The sequence below is a fragment of the Notamacropus eugenii genome, chromosome 3 (assembly GCF_028372415.1).
Source record: "Notamacropus eugenii isolate mMacEug1 chromosome 3, mMacEug1.pri_v2, whole genome shotgun sequence".
Lineage (NCBI taxonomy): Eukaryota > Metazoa > Chordata > Mammalia > Diprotodontia > Macropodidae > Notamacropus > Notamacropus eugenii.
In genome coordinates this window covers 467,896,503-467,912,772 of record NC_092874.1, presented here as the reverse complement: position 1 = coordinate 467,912,772, position 16,270 = coordinate 467,896,503, and the positions used below count along the sequence as shown (strand labels likewise).

At 43.3% G+C, this 16,270-nt stretch overlaps 1 protein-coding gene across 1 annotated transcript in view; it reads left to right on the top strand.

Annotated features, from left to right (window-relative positions):
• Positions 1-2,349: 2,349 nt before the first annotated feature.
• Positions 2,350-16,270, top strand: part of APPL1 (adaptor protein, phosphotyrosine interacting with PH domain and leucine zipper 1) — a 46,852-nt gene continuing 32,931 nt past the window's right edge. The window contains exons 1-7 of the mRNA XM_072598855.1: positions 2,350-2,673; positions 8,132-8,230; positions 10,897-10,956; positions 11,891-11,962; positions 12,052-12,139; positions 13,128-13,169; positions 13,631-13,689. Of these exons, the coding sequence (XP_072454956.1) occupies positions 2,620-2,673; positions 8,132-8,230; positions 10,897-10,956; positions 11,891-11,962; positions 12,052-12,139; positions 13,128-13,169; positions 13,631-13,689 (474 nt within the window). The 5' untranslated portion in view covers positions 2,350-2,619. The remainder of the gene's footprint in view (positions 2,674-8,131; positions 8,231-10,896; positions 10,957-11,890; positions 11,963-12,051; positions 12,140-13,127; positions 13,170-13,630; positions 13,690-16,270) is intronic.

The following is a 16,270-nucleotide window of genomic DNA, read 5'->3' as shown; positions in this document are numbered from 1 at the left end:
TCACCACTGGCAACCTGAAATGGCCCTCAATTGAATATTATTTGAACTATAAAAATCCATCCTCTCTGTAACAGCCCCTCTAAGAATGGAGATCTGCCTCCCCCCCAAAAGAAGCCAGAACCCTGCAAATGGCTCTCCAGCAGGGGCTACCTTCTGCCATCAAAGAAACTCCCCCTCCACCCAACTTTGCCCATGAAAAAGTTGACCCTTGCCAGGATGCTGAAAAGGTCCACAGTCATGGCTTAAAGACATGATAACAATGACTGAATCTCAGAGCTGGAAGGTCTCTCAGCAGTCACCTCATCCAACCCACTCCTGATCTGTAATTAATTCCCTTGACACTACCCCTACCAAGTGGTCCTCTTGCTGGAAGCCCTGGAGAATGAGAGGCGCCCACCACCTCTAGAGGCAGTGGTCTGTTTCCGGACAGCTCTGCCTGAATGAGCTACCCCCAAATGACCTCTTGGTTCTCCCGAGCAAGGCTAATCCTCCTTCCAAGAGAAGAAGCCTTCGATAATCTGAAGACAGCTGTCAATCAACATCAATCAAATAATCAATAAACATTTATTAAGCACCTTCTAGGCACCAGGCACTACGATAAGCACTGGGGATACAAAAAGAGGCAAAAAATTGTCCTTGGCCTCAATGAGCTTACGATTTAACAAGGGAGACAACAGGCAAACAAATCTATACCAAGCAAGCTAACACAGGGAAGGCACTGGGAAGGCTTCCAGTAAAACAAGGAACTTTCCTGAGGAAGGCATAGAAGCCAGAGTCACGTCCCATCCTCAAGTCTTCTGTTCTCCAGGGGAGTACCCCCAGTTCTTTCTGCTGATCATCTCCAGCTCGCACAGTTGTCCCAGTCACCTGGGGGGGGGGGGGGCACTCCTGGGACGCCATAAGCCCAGCAAACACTTGCCCTATTTCCTTTGGTTTTTCCATTTCATTGTAAACTCCCTGAAAGCAGGGACTGCCTTTTGCCTACTTTTGTATTCCCTGGGCACTTAGCATAGTGCCTGGGGCATAATCCATGCTGATCCATCGAATGATTGATTCTCCCAGCCCATCAGACCTTCTAGGGTTATAGGGGTGCCCGAGGGCTACACTGCCAGGGTTTTCTGACCCCTTGGCACAGCCAAGGGTGTCTTTAGGGCCAAGCCCTCAGGCAGTCTGCCCCAGGAGTTTCCAAGGGAAGAGTGGCCTAGGTAACCAGGCTTCCCAGGGCCCCACCGTGCCATCTCCCTGGGCTCAGTCGGGGAAAGCCAATCAGCATCAATTAAGCACCTGGTGTGTGCCAGGCACCGAGCTGCACCAAGGTGAGGTAAGAGGAAAGCAAAGGGCACGCTGGGTGGTCTGGGGGCACGGCCTGGCACTGCTTGCGGCAGAGGGGGCAGGGGCGGGCAGGGAGGCATCCCAGCCAGTGAAGGAGTGGAAAGCAAAGGGCAGGAAGGCAGCCGGGCCCACCACGATCCCGTGCGTGCCTCAGTTTCCTCCCCTGTAAAACGACCCCATCTCCGGGGCGTCCTGAAGACGGAATGACGCGATGCTACCCGCAGGCAGCCCCCTCCTCCCTCGGGTGCTCCCCAGGGGGCCGGGACACCCGGCCGGCCCGTCCCCAGCCCCCACCCCGGGCCTCCTCCCGGAGAGGAGCTGGGGAGCGCCCGGTCCTGAGCGGGCGGCCGCCTGTCAGCGAGCGCGCCGGACCGACGGACTGATGGACTGACAGACGGACTGATGGACGGACGGACTGACCGAAGAGGTAGCCAGGCCTTGCACCCCCGAGGGCAGGGGCGGCCCCCAGCCCCGGAGGCCCTGAGGTCCAGGCGGGGTCGGGGCGCCACTCCTCCACGGACCCATCGCGGACTCAAGCTCGGAGGAGTGTCCCTCCACACCCGCCCAGGGCACGGCGTGGGGCACGGGGCAGACAGAGGCGCGGAGTCCGCGCCCCACGGCCCGCGCGTGGGCAGCCCAGCAGGGCTGGCAGCGGAGGGTGCTGAATGACGGGGGAGCGCCCGGGTCCCTTCCGGAGGTGAAGGGGGGCCGCGCCCCCGGCTCCCGGAGCATCCCGAGCCTCGGACCCCGCCTGGGCCCCACCTCCCCGCCGGGCGGGGCGCCGGGAGGTCCTTGGGCTTGGGGTGGGGGCGGGGGGGAGGAGGGAGGCTCGCGCCCGCGCCGCGGGAGCGCGGAGAGCATGCCCCGCCCCCCCTCGCCCCCCGCCCGCCTCTCCTCCGCTAGGCCCAACGTCTCGAGACCGCCCGCCGCCCCCGCCCTTTTTGCTCTAGCAGACTGGCGTGGCCGCCAGCCAATGGACGGCGCATCTGGCCGGGCCTGGCCAATGAGGGGCAGAGGGGCGGGATTTCCCCCTGCGGTCGTTCCCCGGGATCCGAGGCGGCGGCGGCGTCCGCGGCTGAGGAGGCGGCGGCGGCGGCGGCGGACGGGAGGACGGACTGACGGACGGGCGGGCGGGGCCGGATCCGGTTCGGTCGGTGGCGCGCCTGCGAGGGCGGAGGGTGCTCGGGCTGCGGCTGTCGCCGTCGTAGTCGCCGTCACTGTCGCCGCCGCCGCCTTCTCCTCAGCTCGGTCCAGACCCGACCCGGGCCGGGCCGCCCGCCAGCCGCCATGCCGGGCATAGACAAGCTGCCCATCGAGGAGACGCTGGAGGACAGCCCGCAGGTGAGGCGGCCCGCGAGGCCTAGGGAGGTCCGGGCGCGGCGGCGGCAGCGCTGCCCCCTCGGCCCCCAGGTGTCCGGGCCCGGCCCCTTCCTCCCGCCCCCCGCTGGGCTCCGGAGCCCGGCGCGCCCCTCCTCCTCCCTCTCCTCCCGCGGCCGTGAGGCCCCGAACCGGGGGGTTCCCTGGGCCCCCGCGAGGCCCGGGCTGCGAACCCAACTTTGGCCGAGAGACGATGGGGGAGGGGCGCCCGCGGCGGCTGGACCTCCCGGCCGGTCCGCGTCGTCAGCCCCGGGGGCAGGCCCCCACCGCCTTCTCCCCACTTTTCTGGGGTGACCCGAACCGCGCCCCCGCGCCGGGGTAGACCCGCTGTGACTTTGTGCCGTGGGGGCGGGTACCCCGCCTGGTGGTTGGGGAATGTTCGGGGGCTGGGGGCCCCCCCGAGCGAGCCTTCATCGAGCTCCTGCTGTGTACCCCGTGCTTCGGGCCGCAGCGCCGCTGCCGCCGTTATCCGCGAGTCACCGAGGAGGAAACTGAGGCAGGGGCCGCCTCCCCGCCCCCTCCTCGGGCTTGCCGGTAGCCGGCGGCGCGCCAGGTGCGCGCGTACCTGGGCGGTGCTGGGGGATGGGCCGTCCCGGGGGCCTGTTGCCGTGGGGACGGTCCCAGCAGAGCCGAGACGTCGTCGGAACGCGGCCCTTGGAGCGGATCTCCTGAAGGAGTGGGATGCCCTCGGATCGGGCGGAAACGCTTTCTGGAGCCTAGAACCTGCCCCCATGACGGGGTTTTGTAAGCCCGCGTCAGTGCCAGGAAAGTAGTTTGTACAGACCCGCTGCCTGCCTGATGATGCGTTTCTGGTCCGCTTCTACCGATGCGAGGGAAGCAATCTCCTGAGTTTATGGGGTGTCCTGAGTAACATTCCTATCTGTCCAAACCTCTCTGGGTTCAGTCTGCTATTAGTATGTAATGTGTAACGTAGTACATGATCAGAATTTATAGAGGGATCTGTTAGGATCATATGAAGGCAGTGCTGCATAATGGATAGATAAGTGGTCTTGGAGCTGGAAAAATTTGGATCCAAGTGCTACCCTCTGACATCCTGACTGAGGGACTTTGGGCAAACCCCTGGACCCCTGCCTTGGTAAAGGAAGGTCTTCTCTGGGAGCTCCTGCCACACATTGAATCAGAGGTCTCTATCCCTATTGATAATCAGCAAGCATTTATTAAGCCCTCCTTAATAAATGTGCCTTGCCCTGGAGATACAGGTACAAAGACTGAAATAATCCCTCTTGGCTGTGGAGAAAACAACAAGTACAAATATAAGTGTATGCAGAAGAAATACAAACTTGTTGAATACGATTTCACGTAGAAAGTGATACCTGAGCTATACTGCCTCGAAGGAAGAGAAGGATTCTCTGAGGCCAAGATGAGGAAGGCATGCATTTCAGGGATGGGGAGCAAACAGCCACTTTGGTGGCATCACAGAGTGCAGGGAAGGAAATTACATCTAGTGAGGCTAGAAAGACAGCTTAGTCCTTGTTTGTGGAAAAGCTAAGGAGGATTTTATATTCTAGAGGCAATGGGGAGCCACTGGAGTTGATTGAGTGGGAGGGTCACAGGGCTTACGGAAAATCACTTCGGCAGCACTGTGTAGGGTGAGGAGAAGTAGGGAGAGACAAGGCAGGCTTTTGTAATAAGCAGGCAAAAGGTGACCAGAACCTGAACTAATACTGGTAATAGCTAACATTTGTTAATATTATAACAGCTAGCATAGCACCTTGCTAGGCACTGTGCTAAGTATTTTACAGATATCTCACTTGATCTTCACACCCCTGAGAAACTGAGGCAAAAGAGAATAAGTGACTTGCCCAAGGTCATACCAAAGGTACTAAGTATCTGAGACTACATCTTCCTGACTCTAGGCCCAGGCACCTATCCACTCTCTCCTTCTCACTCCCTGAAGCTGCCTACTAAGGTGGCAGCTGTATAAAGTAAAGAGAAATAGTCTCAAGAGATGTTAGGGAGGTAGAAACAGCAGGATTTGGCATTTGATCGATTGATTGGCTGTGTGGGTTGAGGGTGAGTGAGCAGTATAGCATAATGCCAGTGTGAACTTATGAGAAGAAAACAGAGAGCTTGGGGGGGACAGATAGTGAGTTCAGTTTGGGGCCTGTTGGAGATGCCCCTAGGACATCCCACTTGAAATGTGTACCAGGTAGTTGGTGATTCCGAACTGAAGCTGAGCAGTGACATGGAGCTGATGAAATCACCGAGAGAGAAACTAGAAGGAGATGAGAAGAGAACTAGGAAAGAACTTTGGGGAACACCCACAGGTAGGCAGTGTGACATGGATGGGGAATCAGCAAAGAAAATGGAGGGGAGATCAGACAGAGATGAGAGCATACCAAAGAGGAGAGCATGCTCAGCTGTATCTAATGCAGTACAGAAGCATAAAGATGGAAAAAAGACCATTTAAGAGATAGTTGGTAACTTTGGAGAATAGCTGCAGGTGAGTGATGAGGATAGAAGCCCGAATGTCAAGGGCTAAGGAATGAGAGGAGCAGAAGGGCAGGCAGCAGGAGACTGCTTTACCAAGGAGTTTGCCTGAAAAGGGGGGGGGGGGGGGGGGGATAGAGGATGCTAACTTGAGGGAATGGTCAGATCCAGTGAAGGTTTAAGAATGAGGGAGACTTGGGCATGTTTGAAGGCTAGATAGGTGGTTGGTGGAGAGGTTACAGAGGGGAAGGAGAGGAGAGGAAAGGAAGGGGAATAATTAAGATTTCTATTTGCCAGAGAAGAGAATAGGGGATAGGATCATTCACACAGGTAAAGAAGTCAGCCTTGGTGAGGACCAAAGTTACATCGACAGAGACCAGGGGACAAAAGGAGAATGGAGAATGACATCAAGGGGTTTCAGATGAAGAAAATGGGAGAAGCAGCTCATGCCCAACAGCCTTGATTTCCTCCCTAAAGTAGGAGGCCATCTCTGTGGAGACAGGTAGAGAGTACATGGGGAACAAAGGCTTAAGGAGAAAGTAGGGACTAACTTCTTTGGGAAATGAGATAGGAAATCAGTTATGGAAGACAACAAGGACGGCCATGCGGTTGTGAAAAAGAGTTAAATGCCTTACCTGATATCGATTATGTATGGTGGTTTGGTCGTTTTATTCTTTTACCCTGTAAACATAAAAATTTTATCTTTTGATCAGACTATCCATGATACAAGTCCCATGAAAACTGAGTAGCTCAGATTTTATTACATAATTTCTTTAGCAAGATATTCACACTGAGGTGAAGAAAAGGAGTTTTTTAAGCTTATGTCTTGAACTCTAAACATAGTTTACACTTTGGAGTATTTATTTTTACTTGTGTAGATATGAAAGTTGCTAGAACAGAACAGTTCTTTTTGTTTTATTTTCAAAATCTAGAGCAGGTCTTATGAGTTAAATATTATTACTTTGTACCACTGGGTTTGGGGAGTAGGAGAAGAGGGAAGATGAAAACATTCCATTTGCAGTCAGTTATGTGACTACTATGTAGCATATCCATTAATTATTTTAATTAATGATTTGGCATCAATCAGAAAACTATATTCAGAGATACTGTATGGGAAGGAGTTCAGTACATGAAGGACAATAAGGACATGTTAAAATGGGAAAAGGGAAGAAAAAACTCAAAACCTGGCTGGTTAACTGTCTTTAAAAAATTTAAACAATTCTCAGCATTTATCCATAAACCATCTAATCAGAGCTAACCTGAAATGAGGAATCTTAAGATAATCTTAGAAACTTTTTTTCCTTTTTTTTGAAAGCAATCTTTTAAAATGAAATGTTATAATTTAGAAAAGAATAGACATAGATAATAATCATAATAGAACAAGGAAGTCACTGCCAAGTAACACAATTACCATACTCAGTTTACTTGTACTTTTAAGGAAACATTCATTTATTCAGTGTTTTTAACACTGATAGGGCTCAACTTCTGTGAAATCAACTCTACATCAGATTTAACTGCAAAACCATTCCTAATTTTTTTCCCTCTAACTGTATTTACAGAAAGGAGGGGAAGGGTACCGTAAAAGTCTGTAAAACCCAACCTGTTTATACTCTGGAAGGTGTAGTACTGTGACCGTGAACTGTAATTACACATCACTAACTTGTTTTATGATCTTAGGCAAGTGCTTAAATTTTATACGTGTGCGTGTGTGTGTGTGTGTGTGTGTGTGTGTGTGTGTGAGAGAGAGAGAGAGAGAGAGAGAGAGAGAGAACTTCCTCTGTCAAAATAGAGAGCTAGATGGTACTAATCAAATTTACAGCGTTGAGGATTTTGGCATACTTTACAAACAATTTCTTTTGCCTAAATCTTATCATTGGTTTTTAATAGATACTTCCTGCTTTTGACATCTGTAACCAGAATATAAGTTGTTCCTTAAGTCCTCAAAAATATAAATATTATTTCTTCAAATAATATGTTAAGTCCATCCCTTAGTAAATAAATAAGAAGGTTCAACAAATAAAACCCTAGTAGATGAATCTTCTCCAGCGGCTCCTACTCTAGATAACGGCTCATTAGGAAAAATTTAATACTGATGTTTTACATGAGGCCTGAATTACATTTTTGCTACTGAAAGAGTCAACAGGTACTTGACCTCCAAGAAATTTTTATTTATGTATCATTATATTGACCAAAAATCCATTAATCCAACATTTGTGCACATTTACAATGCTGTAATATTACTCTAAATGATGACTCTGAGGTAAAGTCCTAAAGGGGCACCTGACTCATCAAAAGAAGGTTTTAATTCTATTCATTACAATTCAGGGATACTGATAAATAGTGGATTGACTGCTGAGCTTGGATCCACTAGGCCTGGGTTCAGGCCCTGCCTCTGACCCCTCATAACTGTCTGACAATTTAACTTTATTTGGCTAACCTACCTGGCCATGCTTTAAGAATATATTAGAGCCATCATGTTGACCTTTAAACTTATTGATGGATATTTTTTACCGCAATCTGTGATTTTAAATAAATATTAATATCAATTATTAATATCAATTAATTAATATTAATATTTGATTAACAAGAACATATTACTTTTTAATCATACAGAAAAGTTAATTGTAAGATGTTCACAATTTTCTCATATGTTTTCACTGTCTAATTTAAAGTTTGTAAAACTTAATTTATGTACAAGTAATAAGTATGATTGGTGGATTTTTAGATGCTTTTAGTCAGTTTCTGCTGAAAACTTAACCCTAAAGAACTGCACATCATTTGAATATTTGTTCTTTGCTGTTTTCTTCATGGTAATGTTTTCATTAGTTACTGTTGATCAGGAAGATTTGTTGTGTGAGAATTACTGAGCTTTCCATATTTAGAGCTTTGGGTTTTATATCCCTGTTTGAAATTCAAATGACTTCTTTCCACCTCTTAATAAATATAAACTGTTTATCTTTATTTAATGCAGACACGGTCCCTGCTGGGTGTATTTGAAGAAGATGCTGCAGCTATTTCCAATTACATGAATCAGTTATATCAAGCCATGCGTCGAATTTATGATGCACAGGTAAAGAATGGACCAGAGTTTTAAATATGAATATTAATGCACTTTTAGTACAAATATCTTAAACTACAGAGCCCACATTTCAGTAACTCATATATATTGCATTCTGCAGTAATTAAGATTAAATTATTTTTTTCTGAAGTACAGGCATATCCTTCCTAATTGACTCCACAAAAACATGACTAAGTGAAACAACATTGCAGGAGGTAATTCATTCTATAACATTCCATAGCAACAATGTTCTAAATGAAAGAAATTTGAACTCTAAAAGCTTAAACTTGTTCTTTAGAGAAATCTAGCCCATATTAAGGGGAAAAAGGGATGTGTAGTGCCTCCCAGAAACTTTGCATGTGGTAGGTTGCCAATGGAGGAGAACGGGAACTTTTATCTATATAATGGAACATCAGATGACAATAGAGATCGAACTACAAGTTCGATATATGGGGCATCAGCTAGTAGGAATAGGACAAGAAGTAAACCTGATTAGGGAAGGGGAGTTTACAGTGAGCAGCTAGGTGGCAGAACGGATAAAATCGGACACTTACTAGCTGTGTGACCCTGGCCAAGTTATTTCTCTTTGCCTCGATTTCTTCATCTGTAAAATGACCTGGAGAAGGAAATGGCAAACTACTTCAGCCAAGAACACCCCAAATGAGGGTCACACAACTAAGCATCAATTTACAGAGGGATTAAGGAATAAAGTAAGGATTCCAGCAACTTTCTAGAAGGATATGAGAAAAGGGGCTGATTCTTCTCAGAAATCTTTAAATATATAGTTTAGATCTAATTGAAATGAATATTGTTTCTTTTTAAAAATTCATCACCCCAAAGGGACAAGGCAGTGGAAAAGTGCCAGGCCTTACTGTAGAAAGAAGGTAATGGCTCAGAGCTGGAGGACTAGGCCAGCTGTGATAACACTGACTTTGCGTAGCACCAACGCAATATTTACAGCATGAATGGCGGCTCTGACTATGCCTGCGTAATTTTGAATCATAAATATGACAGATTCTCCACATGGAAGACAGAACCAAAACATTATTTAAACACGAGAAAACCAGATTCATCATAGCAACAAAAAAATCTATAAACAATAACAATGCAAGGGGTGCCACCATCCTGCAGCCTTTCCCCTGCTAGGGCCTTCCCACAAATGAACACTCACAGCTCCCTGCTTGCTTCCTTCCTGTCCCTCACCTCTAACTGCTATGACCAACTTCCTCTCAGCTCTGCTCCACCCTTCCTGTTGTATCTGTTAGGCAAGCTCCTCCCACCACAGACTCATGTGACTCAGTCTTCCATGTGACTCAAGCAGCTCACTTGGGTGTGTTAATGGATGAGAAAGATCTTCCCATTATGCAAAAATACATTAACAATACACTTTGAAACTTGAAAAAGTTGTGCTGAAAAGTGTTTTGTTTTTTCCCTTTCTATCCCAGAAGCAGCTAGTTGCTGACACTCCTTTGTGAATAGGGCTTTTTATCAGTGAACTTCCTGGAGTACAATACTCTGACCACTGAATAATTCTATAGAGAAGGACAGAAACAAATTTGACACTAGTGTGGGCTGGTCTTGGAATGATGCTGGAAGGGGGTACAATGGGAGCTTTTAAATAATATACTAAGAATAATATTGAAAGGACCTTTGGGGGACAGCTGTAATATTAATTACCAGCACTGATGGTAGGGTATGTCTGTATAACAATATCTTTTATATTTGGAATGTCCACTAAATGTTGGCTGAAAGAGCTAATAAAGTGTAAAGAAAACTCCTCACATACATTGTATGTTGTAAAACCAGTGACTCTCAGAGTGGGAAGAGAAGAGGATTTGAAGGTTACTTTATTCCATTTCACTGTACTAACCAGTAATTGGTTTAAGGTTAGAGTGAGAGTTAAAGTTGATTTACTTGAATGAAAAGGGGGCAGTAAAACATGAGATTTTGTTCAGAGAGAAAGAAGTTGTATAAGAGAGTAACTGTAAATTTAGATCATTAGTATTAGCTAATGAAGAAGGAAAGTTTCAGGCTATAATGCTCCTGTAATTCATTCATTATTAGATTGTAAGTCAACCTTAATTCTCTGATCCAGTTTCTTTGGAGCTGATAGAAACTGGAACACTTCTTTCTCCCCACCCTCTACCCCCTTCCTTTAACTCTGGACTTACTCTTTCGTTTGTTGCTTTTTAAAGATTATTATTATTATTATTATTATGGTGTTTGCTTATTTTTCTCTTATTTTTAAAATCCCAGTAATGCTATCAGAACTGGTATTTCATATGTATTATTGCATATGTCTAACTTTCTGGAAATATAACAGAAATTAGAGCTTTTTAAAGAATTACTTTAAGATTTAGAAAATATACAGTTAAAGGCAGATATTAGATGATAATGGTAAAGGACTCAGAATTAAAAGTGATTTCAGAGACCATTTAGGTAGTACCTTCATTTTACTGAGGAAAAACATTCTGAATCGCAGAGAAGTTAAGTGACTTCTACCTAACAGGTGTTAGGTAGAAGAATCAAAATCCCTCTGATTCTGGATTTAATGCCCTTTCTAGTATACCATGCTGCTGGATAGATTAACAATCCTCACTTTTAACTTTTGCGTTTTTTGAGTTTTTCTTTTTAATCATTACCATTTGAAAATATCAATACCATTCTCTTTTCCGTAGAATGAATTAAGCGCAGCAACACACCTGACATCAAAGCTTCTAAAAGAATATGAGAAACAGGTACAGTATATACCAGTCACCTGGAAGCCTTTTTAAATCCCAAATCTAGAGAGAGTTCCATGGAAATATTATGTAAAATATTAGCTCAAATATCTTATTTAGGGATGGTATTGCAATAACAATAACTGGCATTTACATAGCACCTCAAGACTTTCAGAGCATCTATATACATGTTCTCATTTTATGCCCACAATCACTCTGTTAAGTAACTGTTATCCTGGGTATTATCGTCCCTATCCAGCAGATGAGGAAGTTGAGGGTTAGAAAGATATGGAACTTGTCCACTTTAACACAGAGGAAGGACCAAACTAGATTGGAACCCAGGTGTCCCTAGCACCAAGTCTAGCATCTTTCCATTATCCTCTCCTGCCTCTCAGTCAAAGAATGGTAGAGCCTGAGCAGACCCAGTTCTTTCATCTTACAGTTAAGGTAGCTGAGGAAAGCCGTGTTTTTTAGTGACATATAAATTATAATATTCTTAAAAATAATACGATTTTCTTTTAGGTTTATTCATATTTTAAGTAATTTTCAGGAATGACTTTGATATTGTGTGGTGTGAATGCTCCTTTCACCAACCAAGATCACAGTCTTACCACATTTGTGATCTTTAAAAATTCATCATGCATTAGCCAGATTTCTGCCCTCCGTCTTCAGACACAGCCCATTGCTAGCCCTGTTCTTGAAGTTTTCCAGCAGGGTTGAAGACCTACCAGAATGTGCCCTCTTCTGGCATAACCTTGGAGAGTTCAGGATCCACCACCATGTTGTGACAAGATATTCGAGTAGGTCTTTATTGGAAAGTTATTAGGATAAAACAAAATGTAATACGTTGGTAGCGCAAAAGCCGCATTGTTTTTTAACATGTTAAGAATGGATATTTACATGTTCCAGGAGAAATGAGAATTTATAACTGGTTTCTTTTTCTATTTCACAGCGTTTTCCACTAGGGGGCGATGATGAAGTAATGAGCTCTACTTTGCAGCAGTTTTCAAAAGTGATTGATGAGGTAAATACTTTAATCTTAACAAAACAAGTTAAATGTGTAGATTTGTATTTCTGAATTTATATGACCTGGTTTTTTTCCTTTCTTGCCAGCTAAGTTCCTGTCATGCAGTACTTTCAACTCAGCTTGCTGATGCTATGATGTTTCCTATTTCCCAGTTCAAAGAAAGGGATCTAAAAGGTATAGAAGTAAACTAACTTTAAATTCTTAACTCTAGCAGTGGTTTTACTTTTGCAAAATATTTGTCACTCTGCATCCCTGTCCATGATCTCTATCATTTACTTTAGACTCAAATGTATTGTCAGTCTGTCTACCAATTTACTTTTTTTATTTGCAATGTGTGCATACATGTGTTTTTAACTGGGCTTCTAGTTATTGTAGCAATAAAATTTCCTGAATCTAATTCTACTCTAATAGTTTATCATCTAAGAGAGACACTTAACATGTGGCTGTAATCTACAAATATCAGAGTGAATCAGTGTTAAAATTGACAGAAAAGTCCTCAAATCATTTACAGATTAAAAAAATGCATCTTAGGAGCAGAATATACTATTGTGGTAGAAATTAAGGAAAATTCAGTGTCAAAACTGGGCAGAGAAAAGACTTAAACAGTTTCTCCCTGATTAGCTTGGAAAGGAATAGTTAACAAACCTAATTTTTTCACGTGCTAGCTAGCTCTAAGTCATTTTTCAAACATTAGTTGCTGTGTATAATAAATTAAACAAGGAGCCAGGCCATGCTAATCCAATGAAGTATTGTCTTTGAAATCTATAGTTTTTTAAAAGATAGGTAAAGATGATAGCATACTATGTATTAAGAATGTTTGTTAGTAAATATGTTCATTTATGTTAATACTTCTAACACTGATTATATCTCCCACCCATCCTTGCTTTTCTTACACCACTACTGCCCCATTCCAAAGTGCTGTCTATCTAAATCTGCTTTGGAATTTCATGGCTGATCTGGTAAAAAGCTGTTTTTCTGGTTGTGGAACTATTGATTTATGGCACTTTCTATTAATCTATAAAAATGACATTTGAGATTTTAGTTATAAAATTAGGAATGAATTTAGTATGTTAGAAAACATTTTAATATGTGAATGTAGCAGGATGTCTGTTTGTATATTAAGCAGGAATAATTCTCAGATCTGTATTTTTTTTCTCCTCAGAGATATTAACATTAAAGGAAGTGTTTCAAATTGCCAGCAATGGTAAGCCCTATGTATTTTAATCTTTTTTCGCTAGCAAAAATCTACATGTATAGTATCAAAAAGTCTTTTAGCCCAATGCTTTCTAACATTATAGTAGTAAGAAACTGAGAAAAAAAATGAGCCCAGATTTTTTAAAAAATTAAATCTGTTCTTAAGAGTAATTCTGTTACCATAGGGAAGATAACCAGTAGATTGTGATTTAATATAGCATAGTATCAAAACTTGGTTGATTTAGTAAGTAAAGGACAGGAAATTTACTTCATATTTTTAAAAAACATTATTGGCTATGGTAAAAAGCAAAAATGTAATTTAGAATTTATTCATAATGACAAAGCCTTTTGTTGGGAAGAGAGAAATCATACGATTTTTTCCTATTTGAGGAAAATTGTACTCTTAGAACATTTCAAGTGCTCAAGACTTTTCAAGGTAATACTGTTACATAAATTATTTTTGTTTTCCAGATCATGATGCTGCAATTAACAGATATAGCCGACTGTCCAAAAAAAGAGAAAATGACAAGGTTTGATATGTATTCTTTGGATACTTGAATTAATGTCACATAAACTACTGTGTGTGTATCATAAGTTTGCTAGGTTTTCTTGTTTTAAAAGAATAACTCAATGATTAAAAGAAAATATTATTTGCTTTAATGCTCTTAACCTATGAATTTCCTGTCTTCCCCATAATAAAGACTTATTGTTATCACAATTTATAATATTTTAAATGTATAACTTTTTCCAAAACTTTAACCCAGGACATTGATTTGGTTGTTTTTTTTTAACATGACCTCTAAATTAAATAACATTTCAGGTATCAGCAGTCATGTGAACAAACAGTTCACCAAAGCGTTGCCAAAAAAAAATGACTTTTACATTTTTTAAAATTTTGAAAGACTAGAGTCACAAATTGAGCTGTTGACCATGTAGCTGAACCTCCACTGTGATACAGGAGTCGCGTTCCGCTCCTGTAGACTTCCGAGCCTTTTCATCTGTGCTCCTGCACGTGTTGTCTTCTGCAGTTAGAGCTCCCTGAGGAGAGGGATGCCCTTCTCTTTCTGTTTGTACCCCAAGCACTTAACACAGGACATGGCTCCATAGTAAGCCCTTGATAAATACTTTTCATTCTTTCCACAGATAGACATTTGTAACTCACAAAATAAGTACCTTAGAGCTTGCAGAGTACCTTCCTTGAGGCCCTACAAGGCTAATACAGGTATTATTAGCCCCATTTTATCATAATAATTATGATTATTTAATAAACACATAGTACCTACTTAAAATTATAATAGCAATTTCTATATCCCTTGAGAGTTTGCAAAGTGTTTGACATGTTAACTCATTTGATCTGAGATTACCTGGGAGATAATTGCTATGATTATCCCCATTTTATAAATGGGGAAGCTGAGGCTGAGAGAGGTTAAGTGATTTTCCCAGAGTCACGCCACTAGTAAGTGACTGAGGCAGGATTTGAACCCAGGTCTTCCTGATTTGAAGTCCAACACTGTCCACTGCACTATTCATTTAAAATGACTTGATGGTGGTCACACAGCTGACAGGTAGTAAAGCTAGAATGCAGTCCTCTGTCTTTTGATTCTGGATCCAGTGTTCTATCTCATGCATCCTCTAAAAATGTGAAGAGAGAAGAAGGTCTGAATTAAGGAGCAAACTACAAAGAAATAGCTTCATTTGTTCTATATCCCATGGGCTCTCTGCATCTTTGTTGCATAAGTTGGGAGACAACTTGGGATATAGAAGAGATGAGCTTGAGAAGTTCTGGGTTCAAATCTTGACCTTGCCACCAGTTATGTGCCCATGGACAAGTCACTAAGACTCTGAGCTTTTGTTTTCTCATTTGCCAAAATGGGCTAATAAAACTCATTCTCTCTGGTTCTTTGGAGGCCCTGTTGTCATCACTTGGCTCTGATTGTCAGCTGTGGTTCTTGACAGGCAGGCACACCATCAGGAATGGCAGACCTCAAGATATTGGCCCATTTACAGAGGAGAAGACTGACACCCAGAGAAGGGAAGTCACTTAGCTGCAATCACTGAGCAAAATTACAAAATGATAAGACCAGGGGCGTTTCTGTGTTATTGCTTTTAAGGCTTTTTATTGTTACTACTACAAGTGTTGTGACACAGGGACAAAAGAACTCAAAGGGAAAGTGACAGGTTTTGTTTTCCATTGGAGTTATTTTTGAAATTTAACATAAAAAATAACACTGACTGTATTTTATCCCTATAGCTTTATAGTGGGGAAGTTGAGAAAGCTCTATTATGGCATAACAGAAAGAACACTGGGCTTGGATTCAGGGAAGATCAAGATTTAGATCTTGCCTCAAATGGCTCCTAGCTATACATCCCTGAACAAATCAGTCAGCCTCTCTGAGCCCCATCTGTAAAGTGGGTACCATAGTACCCGCCTCACAGAGTTGTTAAGAGGATCAAAGAAGATCATACATGTTAAAACACCTGACAAACCTTGAAATTCTAGAACAACATCATTTATGCAACTATTGACATTATGATAATTACAAAGCAAATGAACTGAAACAAAGAGCCGGCACACAGAAGGTCAGTATTCATGGTTGTGCTCCTGAGGATTCACAGTGACCATTTTCAGTCCAAGTAGTACCTGTTTAATGAGAAAGTCGGCACAGAAAAGCTATCATGTCACCAAAAAAAAAGAGTTAAATCTGTGTTTGGGCTGGAAAGGTTCATGTAGTCTAGGGGCCCTCAAATAAGGAAACTGAAGTCCAAAAGGTGGTAAGTTGCCCAAGGTTGCCATGGCTAAAAATGAAGTCTTATAATAGAAAGTGCTTAATTTTTGTTTATTGTCAAGGAATACAAGGTAGGAGAGATATTCATGAGTGGAAAAGCATTCCAGCTATTCTTATCCTCATCATATAGGGGAACAAGTATGCTAGCAGTGCAAAAAGGCCAGTTCTGTGGCCTGAGCTTCTTTTCCTTCTGTTCTTCTACCAGTGCATATTTTGCTCATGATACTAACATAAATTATACTCTTCATTCTCTAATTTTCATTTTCGAAAATTAAATCATTGATGGTGCAGTTGCAGTAAATGGTTCATTATGTTCCCTAAACTC